The sequence below is a fragment of the Nomia melanderi genome, chromosome 7 (genome assembly GCF_051020985.1).
Source record: "Nomia melanderi isolate GNS246 chromosome 7, iyNomMela1, whole genome shotgun sequence".
Lineage (NCBI taxonomy): Eukaryota > Metazoa > Arthropoda > Insecta > Hymenoptera > Halictidae > Nomia > Nomia melanderi.
The window spans coordinates 11,309,764-11,320,563 of record NC_135005.1 but is presented as its reverse complement, the minus strand read 5'-3'; the positions used below and the strand labels follow the sequence as shown (position 1 = coordinate 11,320,563).

The 10,800-nt window shown below is 45.2% G+C and overlaps 2 protein-coding genes across 3 annotated transcripts in view; one reads left to right on the top strand and one right to left on the bottom strand.

The window, feature by feature from the left end:
- The first annotated feature begins 354 nt into the window (after positions 1-354).
- On the top strand, positions 355-4,888 carry LOC116424930 (heat shock 70 kDa protein cognate 4-like). Its single transcript, XM_031971976.2, has 7 exons — positions 355-556; positions 1,044-1,162; positions 1,524-1,853; positions 2,178-2,576; positions 3,063-3,434; positions 3,977-4,354; positions 4,772-4,888. The coding sequence occupies exons 1-7, from the start codon at positions 355-357 to the stop codon at positions 4,886-4,888; spliced, it is 1,917 nt and encodes a 638-aa protein (XP_031827836.2).
- A 215-nt stretch (positions 4,889-5,103) lies between these two features.
- Shrm (shroom) overlaps positions 5,104-10,800 on the bottom strand; it is a 170,033-nt gene continuing 164,336 nt past the window's right edge. For both annotated transcript variants that reach the window (XM_031971991.2, XM_031971992.2), the window contains exons 11-13: positions 9,963-10,173; positions 8,970-9,236; positions 5,104-8,198 (exon numbers count right to left, since the gene is read on the bottom strand). In XM_031971991.2, the coding sequence (XP_031827851.2) occupies positions 7,947-8,198; positions 8,970-9,236; positions 9,963-10,173 (730 nt within the window). In that variant the 3' untranslated portion in view covers positions 5,104-7,946. The remainder of the gene's footprint in view (positions 8,199-8,969; positions 9,237-9,962; positions 10,174-10,800) is intronic.

The window sequence follows — 10,800 nt, the reverse complement described above, 5'->3', positions numbered from 1 at the left end:
TACGACTGAAATACTATTCTATAAAAATGTGATTCGGTAAGCCTTGCGTTTTTTACACTTGCAAACGGTTAAACGGAACATTGTAGCCGAAGGTGAAGTCAAGGAGGTTGCGACTAGGGTGGGGACCTTCGTTTGATATTAAATACAATGGAGTCAGACGTTTCATATTTCTCGCAGATCCAAGAGGCGCGCTCCGTAGATTTTTCTAAAGTCTGTCACCGCGTAATTCAGCGTAATCGTGCACGGCGCTGGAAGAAGACAATAACCGAGACACGACGGTCGAAACAGTCGACGTCTACGACGAACCGTCGTCTCGTTACCCGTTTCGGCCTCCAAAATTTCGTCGGGTCCACAATGGCTGCACCGGCAGTTGGCATCGACTTGGGCACGACATACTCATGCGTCGGGGTCTTCCACAATGGAAAAATCGAGATTATCGCGAATGACCAAGGGAACCGTACCACGCCGAGCTACGTCGCGTTCACCGACACCGAGAGGTTAATCGGCGACGCCGCCAAGAACCAAGTAGCCATGAATCCTGCGAACACTATTTTTGGTAGAGACACAGTCAGCACAGAGAATACGCGAACGAACAATCCATTAAAAACTGTATTTTTTAACCGTTTGAGTATCAAGTGGCGCGATCAAGATTCTCCCTTGCACTGTCTAAAAATGCCAGCCTATCGGTTCGTAAAATCAAATTAAATTTTTCTATTGATTTTCCTTCTAACTAGTTATTTTAATTTGTGTTATTACCAGAGTGGAAGTGAAAAAATGAAACGTTCTTACTCTTTAGAATATTTTTGTCTAAAAATCGAGAAGCTTAGTTCAGTTTTTGAATTGAAACGGGTGAAGCGCGATTGCGCCGCATTTTGCGGCCGGGTATCAAACTCAAACGGTTAACAACGATCGAATGCTCCTTGAATATCCGGTCGGGCATGGTTCGGTCTCGACCGTTCGCTGTCAATTACGCGATCGTTGCCAGCATACGATATCCATCCGAGTCGACGGCCAAGGAAGTTTAAAATGAAATCGTCTGACAGACGCGAAGAGGCTGATTGGCAGACGCTTCGATGATCCATCAGTGCAGGCTGACGTGAAACATTGGCCGTTCACGGTTGTTAATAACGGAGGAAAGCCGAAAATCCAGGTCCAGTACAAAGTAAGTTACGCTGATCAACGGAGATCGATATTGCATCGCGCCAGCGTGCGACAGTTTGACGCGGGATTCGATTGAAGCTATCTCTGAGCATGCTATTTCGCTTGAGTATGCTGTTCAGTAAACGGCAGCTTTTAACACGATCATTCTTTGTTTGAAGAAGTTTGCATTGCGGTCGGTGACAGTTGTTCTTCGAAATTTAACTGGTGATTCTTGTTTAAATCGAATTTCCTGTTGTCTTCAAATGGAAACAAGTATGATATTCATAAATTGAAGAATCTCTCGAAAAGCTAAAGGAGAAATACTTCAGCGGAAAAGTTTTGTTCCTCTCTCGAGATTAATTACCCGGCGCATTACTTTCCAGGATGAATCGAAATCTTTTTTTCCTGAGGAGATTTCTTCCATGGTACTGACAAAGATGAAGGAAACCGCGGAAGCTTATTTGGGGAAGAGCATCACGAGCGCCGTGATTACGGTACCAGCGTACTTCAATGACTCCCAGCGTCAGGCAACCAAAGACGCCGGTACTATCTCCGGTTTGAATGTCCTGAGGATCATTAACGAGCCGACTGCCGCAGCTATTGCATACGGCCTCAACAAAAAGGGACGCGGTGAAAGGAACGTTCTGATCTTCGATCTCGGCGGTGGCACTTTCGACGTATCGATACTGACTATCAACGATGGCATATTCGAGGTGAGTCTGTGTAAATCTGCGTTCCTCGCCGATCCTTTTTCCATCGCGCTGGAATCCATCCAGTTGGAGCCGACAGTCGTTCATTCCTAGAACGTTTCATCAGCGTAAAATTATTGTCTAACAAAGTGTCTTATAAAAAAGACACAGAAATCGAATTCTGTACTTAAAAGAATAGTATACTTCCGAATTTATTGCTTGTAACGAGAAAGAGTATTATGGAAAATTGTCGGTGGACTTTATAAATTATTACAGTTTATACAACTTGTCACCTAAATTTCTGATTGCACGTTAGGGACAATAATTAGAATATGGTATTCGCCACAGGTAAAATCTACGGCAGGCGACACTCATCTGGGAGGTGAAGATTTCGACAATCGCATGGTGACACACTTCTCGGAAGAGTTCTCGAGGAAATTCGGGAAAGACCTGACAGACAACAAGCGAGCAGTCCGGCGATTAAGAACAGCTTGCGAGCGGGCGAAGAGGACTCTGTCGTCGTCGACGCAGGCCAACATCGAAATGGACTCTCTCGTCGACGGGATTGACTTTTACACGTCGATCACGCGAGCTCGTTTCGAGGAGCTAAACCAAGATCTGTTCAAGAGTACTTTGATCCCTGTCGAGGAAGCTCTACGCGATGCCAAAATGGAGAAATCGAAAATCAATGAGATTGTGCTCGTTGGCGGGTCCACCAGAATCCCGAAGATACAACGATTGCTGCAGGTTATTTCGTTGAACGAAATTATTTCCTTTATTTTATCTGTCGCTTCTTGATTCTTTAGAAAAATTGCTAATAGTGTTGTGTTTAGAGTCTGAATTTCCCTGACGACGAGTGAGATTCAGGCGTTTTACTCTTCGAATGATCGATTAACCTTATAGATTGGGGTTGAAGTTACAGAATTAATGAGCTCAATTACAAAGTCATCCGCGTTTTTCGATACCATGCATAGTGATCGCGTTGTCGGTAGCATTAGACGGTCTGTTTGAACGTATTTATGACCAAGTTCGAGTTTCGAGTTTCGAGTTTTATCATGGGGACCGATAATCGTAATTAAATTAGCGTATGCTGTCTAACGTTATCGGAACAATAAATCTTAATTAGATCGAAGCTACGATTACCACGGATTTTTAAATATATTTTGAGGTAGTAATGAAATGAATAATACCGGACGAGGAAATGTGCAATTGAAATTTTTCTCATTCCCGCAGGATTTCTTTAATGGAAAGGATCTCAATAAATCGATTAACGCGGACGAAGCGGTGGCTTACGGCGCGGCCGTGCAGGCTGCCATATTGCATGGCGACAAGTCGGATACAGTGCAAGATCTGCTGCTCCTGGACGTTACTCCACTTTCCCTCGGAATCGAGACCGCTGGTGGTGTGATGACTGCTCTCATCAAACGCAACACCACGATTCCGACCAAACAAACGCAAACTTTTACTACCTATTCGGACAATCAGTCGAGCGTTTTGATCCAGGTTTACGAGGGCGAGAGGGCGATGACCAAGGACAACAACCTTCTAGGAAAGTTCGAGCTAACAGGGATACCGCCGGCACCTCGCGGCATGCCTCAAATTGAGGTGAGGCGTTTTTCTCGTTTCAAATCAATTGAGAAATAGTTAGGCATGAAACTGTAATTACTGGAACGGTGAATCAAGTTTAGCGTACACGAGGCAAGACGCATGTTCATATCTTCTTTAGACTTGTGTACTAAATAATGTCGTCTATTATTCAAGTATTTGCTAAAAGGTTTATTATTACACATTGTACTTGATTGTCTGTTGAGGCATTTAACGACTCCACCACTTCAATGATTACCGATCAGCAGTTACAAGATAGTATGAGGGGTGCGTCTGTTTGGCTACGGGTAGATGCAATTAATAAATGATCTGCATAGCTTGGGCCGAAGATAAGGAAGCAATTCTGTAAAAATGAAACTGCTGACATTTTATGGCGACTGGCACAGTGCATTCTGTATATTATTGACAAAGAAAAGCTCTAAGAACTGATAACGCGAAGCACAGACTTCTAGCTGCGAGATGGTTGGAAAACGAGATGGAAAACGTCAGAGAAAGTGGCTCAGTGTCCGCAGCTCCTCTTTTCTTCTAATTTTCTATCCTAGGTAACCTTCGATATCGACGCGAACGGTATTCTGAATGTCTCCGCGGTTGAAAAGTCGACGCACAAGGAGAACAAGATAACGATAACCAACGACAAAGGACGGCTCACCAAAGAGGACATTGAAAGGATGGTGCACGAGGCGGAGAGGTATCATGAGGATGACGAGACGCAGAGGGAGAGGATCGCTGCGAAAAATAATCTTGAGTCCTATTGCTTCAACATGAAGAGCACCGTGGAGAACCAGAAGGTCAAAGAGAAAATTACGGAAGATGACCAGAAACGGGTGACGGATACGTGTAACGATATCATCAAGTGGTTGGATACCAATACATATGGTAGCAAGGAGGACTACGAAGCTAAGCTGAGGGAAGCTGAAAATGTATGTTTCGTTTTCAGTATTTTTTACAGCTATGGATTAAATACTTAATTTTGCTGTTCTTTATTTTAATATTGAAGATGTAAAATTATAGAATATTGAGTAATTTCATTTTTATAAGATTACTGTGGCACATTTCCGCTCTGATATATTTGAGAAACATATAAGAACTTGTCTCACAGCACCACCATACGTGAACTGTATGAAACATGTAATTAATTTAGATTTCTTCTTTATCTTTAAATAGTAAATGAATCGTGAATCGAGTTCTGACTTAACATCTGAGGATACGAATCTCTCAAACATTTCCTGCATTACCGATATACGATCATTGACCTGATAATTATCTAAATGATAATATTGACAGATGAAGAATTCATGCCTTTAAATTTACGATCTGTTTGATTGTGTGGTTTTCAGGTTTGTAAACCGATCATAACGAAGCTGTACGGAAGTGCGGGTGCACAAGGATTCGGAGGATGCAGTGGCCAGACCGGAAGTCCTCCGGATGGTCCGACAATAGAAGAAGTAGAATGACTGATTTCTTTACCCATATTGCCGAGTGCCAGCACTATTTGGACCTAAAATGTTTTTCTCAAAATTTATTGTCATACATGACATCTTGAACCTACCAATAAGATTAAGATTCATAATTATATAAGCTATTCTCTCCTAAGAATTCATACCGTTTCACTGCCCAATATGCTAATAACTATCTACAGAATCAGGAAAGAGGAAATAAACGGGACTAGTTAATTTCCAACGTGTTATTTATTGCAAGCGAGTTTGGGAAAGGTAGTTATCGTAATGATTTCGTAATACATTCGAAATATGCGATAATATTGTCAGACTATCAACGACCTAGTGTCGTTGTTTACGCGTGTGGTGTGTGTACGTGTGTGTGTATGTGTGTGTGCTTGGGTGTGTGTGTGTGTGTGTGTGTATGAGTACTGTGTTTGTGTGCATACGTGTACGTGTGTAACGCGCGTACGAGCATGTATACTTGAAGTGTGGTAGGGTCCGTTTGAACGGGTCCTCCTCGCATCACGTTAAAAACTAAACTTGTATGCTGTAGAGAGAAAGAGAGACAGAGAAAAGTATGTACAGAGTGGGACACTATTAAATAGTAATGACCTTAAAAATATAAGTAAATAGCCTACACGATTAATGGAACGTTTCTTCTCGTAAAAAATAGATTATGCAGAGCACCATGGTTTTTTTCCATTTTTCTTCATCTTCTTCTTCGTCTTCCTCTTCTTCAACATCGGATGAGAAACTCGTGTTATATACAATTGTATTTTACCTTTCGCGCATCTGTCACGTGCCACCGCGATGATCCACGACAAGTAACGCTGCTAGCAAGCACATTACGAAATGTGGCTACTGTTTTTCGGTCGGTCGTGGCGGCGAGATTACAGTGCCGTCGTCGCATCGGCGCGATATATTCTTGCGAACATCGAAAAACAAACGAGGAACAGAAACTGACTATAAATGTGTCGCAAAATTTTATGCCCTGTGCTCAGTCTTTCACACGCGGAAACAATTTTCTCTGACGCTCCACGCGCCACGGTTCGCCTCGAAAACTTTCCAAACGTTTTCAGTATCAAACGATGCAACGTAACTGTAAAACTAAACCAAGAAAAAAAAAAAAAAAAACAAAAACAAAAAAAGACACTCGTTAATTTCTGTGTTAACGGTTTGCACCTTCCCTCCGGATTACTTGCATATTCTCTCTAATTCTACAGAAATCTCAAACCATTCTAAATACACATTTCAGCGCGTTCCACTAAAATTCTCTAGAACTGTTACAAATTTCACCGTGAACAAGCGAACCGTTCGCCGGAACGTACATGAAGAACGGATTCCATCTCGGAGTCTTTGAGTCAACGGATAAGTATCTCATTACCGAGCTCAAAGAACCGGAGGATCCTTCCCTTTGAATTTCGTCTAGAATTGTCTTCTCTGTACCCGGATTCGTCATCGTGATCGACCGTGACCGGTCGCGAGACGATCGCCAACGGAGAAGACAGGAAGCGTAGAAACAAGGGTTGAGAAAGGGTTATGGGAGCAGCGAATATCGACAGGTTCAAAAACGACCGAGGCATAAAATTTTTCGTAAGACCGCCACGGAGGCTCGAAAGTCCGATTCACCAATCTTGCCCGGTTTCGAGAGTCCTTGGCTCGGCCATACAGAGATAAGTAAGATCACAAGCGTCATAGGGGCTCACGGGAGCCCCTGGGGTTAGAATAAAACGTAAAAAATAATAATAAATCGTTGTATACGTGAGCATGTAGAATGGTTCTGAACTGAACGTGTTTCGCGTGCGCGTGCGTGCTCGCGCACCGGTGTCCACCGTGTTCTCCAACCTGTGTGGGTGTGTGTGGGTGTGTATCTCTGTGTGTTGTCCTACGGGTGTGTCATCGCTTAAACGACTACCTTTCTCTTCGTTTATAATATATATATGTACACGCTACACAACACGCCGCTCGGTTGCCTTGCATCGTTCGGACATCATCTCTCACGACCACGTGACTCCTTACCCTTATATCACATATCGTATATAAGAAGGCACCAGAAGTAATTCTAGGTCAATAATCCCGCGACACGCGCCACCGCGAACGAACCATTATGCTGACCAGGTAAATGGAAACGTGTCCGTAAGCCGCGCGCGTCTCGCGTTCGATTGCGTTTGCTCTTGACACCGAAGAGAACGAGCGTGCGATGGACCAACTGCCATCCCGCTTCCTCGAACCGCGATTCCCAATTCGAACAATTCGATTAACGCATAAACTTGAGAGACGATTCTCTGGAATATATTAAAATTTTGATTCGCAACACTGAAACGTTTCCTACCTGCCCGGAGACTTCAACGTCCGCGCAGGACATGCAATAACGATTTATGACACAAGACTACCGAATTTACATGAAAATAACAGACAATCAACGATTCCCTTATGACGTAAGGTAGCATAACAGTTCTCTTCGCCGGATCGTCTCCCGTTCACGAATTACAGTTCATTCTTATCTGTTTGGGCGGACCGCGGGTAACAACTGACGCGAGCTCGGCATCGACTAGGCACTTACGGCTGTCTCTGGATCTTGAAGATCGTCCGCTCGCACGGAGCAGTTCCACCTAGGACGGTGGACATGAAAGTACACTTGGTAATCGTGGGATCGATTATAAAATCCTGTTGGTCGCAAAAGAACTGGGGGACAAGTACAATTTCTCTAGACGTAAAGGCTCCTCGACGCTTCGTCCGTCTAGGACGCAGATACATGTATATACACAGAACGGTTAAAAAGTAATTTCAAGCTACCGATACCTATCGATTATGGATATTTATCACTTTCCATTCACCGATGTCGCAGACGCGTGTAAAACTTGTTCGCAAGTTGCGTACTCCTTCTCTTCGTCGTTCCATCATGGTCGAGGGGCGCTCAATAGAACAATCCAAAAGGAAAAAAAAAGAAAAAAAAAGAAACGAAAAAGGGGGAAAGCGACAGAAAGACAACGCGAATTCGCTGTTCGCTGGGAACGCGGGCCACGCGTCCCTCAGTAACGATCGGTTCGCGATCGGTGCAATTTTGTTACGACTAGTCGATCGCCTCCCTCAGCGCGGCCAGCTGCTCCTCGCCGAGCTTCACCTTGTCCTGGATCTCGCGGCCGTCCACGATCAACTTCGCCTTCATATTGATGAAGTGTTGATAATCGGCGAACTCCTCGTCGTTCAGGTACTTCGACAGGATCGTCGAGACGTTCACGCTGCGCTTGTCGATGTTACTCTTCAGGATCTTCGCCTCCTCGAGCTGGTCCACCAGCTTGTCCCTCTTGCTCTCGAGGATTTTCTGAAAATATTGATTCACCGTTAATGTTTTCCTGCAACGAACGATGACTCTCATGGAAGTTACGTGCGCACACGGCCGGTCACAGCTGTCGTTCCCGCGTTGCGCAAAACTTCATCAATAAATCAACGCGACTTTCCTCAAGCGGGATAAATAATTATGTCTACGTTTCGCGGCCTTCCTGTCCGACAACTACAAATTATTTTCCGCCGACGTGGATTACGGGACACGTAGGGGGACCCAAGGACGCCGGGTAAATTTTCTGCTAATCGCGCAAACGCTCAATTACCCGGCTATTTAAAAGTCCGCTGTTTAATGAAGTGTTCGTGAAAACGATCGTAAGGCAATTTGACCGGCCGACTTGCGCACGGGGGATCAAACCGCTTTTTATTCGAACGTTTCCTTTTCTCTTCTTTCCCGATGCGATAATAGGAAGTTTTCACCTCGAGCAAAAAGATCCTTAATAGCTTATAAAATGCCGGACCGCGATTACAGGATCACCCATTTTATTCTAAGGTTTCCTCGTATTCTTCGAATGAAGACCTTCAGTGAGCAACCGGATGCTTTTATATTATCATTAATCACTTTTTCAACCCGCGAATCAGATACTATTGACCGAAACGTTCGAGACTAGGAGTTCACGTAAAACATCGAAATATTGAAACTACATGTAATAACTACGTATGTCTCGATTGATAGCCTGAGGGCTAATAAAAGCTACAAATTGGAGATCACTTGGAATTTCAAATACAGAAACTTGAGATATCTACTCACTCGTTCAGCGTGATCGGCCGGCATTCCGTAGAGGGCGTTCTCGGCCCGAGCGAGCCTGCCACTTAGGCCAAGAAGAAGACTGGTGATCTTTCCGACTTCCTCCACGTGAAGCCGATACTTGGAGGCTTCCGCCGGTCGCGCGACCGCCGAGATCCGCGTCGAGACGCGAGCTCCCAGTGCCTCGTTCACCTCTCCCTCTTCTCTCACGGCCTCCTGCTCGGCCCTCAGGACTACCAGCTTCTTGTCGAGCCTCATCATCAATTCCTCCTGCGAAGGAAATCAGTTGCAGTTCCCGGTACCGTTCCATCGATGCTCGTAAGCCACGATTTCACGGTCACGCGTGTTCCCTTACGCGATTACCCCAGGGCACGTAGAAAGTGATTATCAGAGTTCCAGCGGAATCGCTTTCCCGGTGACGCAATAGTCGTTACAGCGATTTTCGAGATCGGTGCAACTAATTACACGGTTGACGCTTTATGGAATGACCGACGAAATCTTAATGTCTCTATTTACGCTGGAGATCCTTTAATCATCATTGCCATCAACCCCTTTCACTCCGAATTTCTTTTGCATTTTTTCCTCGATAACTCTGTATTATTACGATATTTTATTTGAAGTGCATTTAAAAAAAATAATTAGTTTGTAGAGAGCAGTGTGAACTATTCTTCTTACTAATAACATTGAGAATAACATAATAATGTAATCTATTTTAGAAATATCCTGACAAAGAATCACACCTATGAATAAAACTATTTGATATAATCTACTATTTAATATCATCTATTTGAAAAATATCTTGACAAAAAATCACACCTGTAAATAAAACTGATGTCACGCTCCACATGGAAGCGCAAAGGGTCAACATCGGAAGTGACCTCAATTACAAACAGTACAAAAATTCGTTATATATCCATCATCGCAAACTAATACAGAATTCAATCGACCAATTTCTCACGAATACACGGTTACAATATTCCAGGTTCAGCAACATACCTTTTTCTGCCTGAGATCAAGGCTGTCCGTCGGAATGACCGTTGGCGCGTCCTCCTGCCGCGACAAGCCCTCAACGGTGACATCGCGCGAGTATCTCGCGAGGAACCTGGCTTTCCCTTCGGACGTGGTGAAGTACGCCGACGTCGGCGACAGCGGGCTGACGGAATCCGTCGAGAGCGGAGTGACCGGCGTGGAAGGTATCGACTCGTGCCTGAAACAGGACCCACCGGCATTACCAAACCGTTCTTTTCACCGGGCGAGACGGTATCCTCGTGATCTCCGCGCGAAAATCTCCGCGCCGGCTCGTGACGACCGTCGCCGCGGATTGCATCATTCGCATGACTCACGGTTGACTCGATCGGCACGATTCGGGGAAGAGGGATCGTCGCGGGGATTGATTTACGACGTCCGCGCGGGAACGCGTGTCCGATCCACGGGAGTACGCGAGCGCGGCGAGGTCAACGCGCCACCGGGGTTTCAAGTTCGCGGGATCGGGGGCGTGATGAAATATTTGAGCGGCCGGTATCCGGCCGAGATAAACGCCGCCGCTATCAGCGGAACGGGGATAGCGTCGGTCGAGCGACTCTATAAAAGAGGAGAAAGTGATAAAGAAAGGAAAGCTGGTGTAGAGCGAGCGACCGCTCCCGAGGCGATTCGAAAAGCGAGCACGCCGATCAGCCGTCGGCGGCGCGGGACCGTCGAGCTAGAAGAGCCGGACAGCGTAATTAATGAAAACCGGAAGCAATTCGGAGTAAATATGATTCGCCGACAGCTCCATCGGGCCTCGCGCGTCTCGCCGCGGCCCGACAGCTTTCGAACAAGTACCCGCGCCGGTTTT

Bases quoted from the DNA above. Each gene is read 5' to 3' on its own strand.
- LOC116424930 (XM_031971976.2), top strand. From the start codon at position 355: ATGGCTGCACCGGCAGTTGGCATCGACTTGGGCACGACATACTCATGC. The intron at 557-1,043 runs GTAGAGACACAG...ATCGTCTGACAG, and splicing joins TCCTGCGAACACTATTTTTG to ACGCGAAGAGGCTGATTGGC. The intron at 4,355-4,771 runs GTATGTTTCGTT...TGTGGTTTTCAG, and splicing joins AGCTGAGGGAAGCTGAAAAT to GTTTGTAAACCGATCATAAC.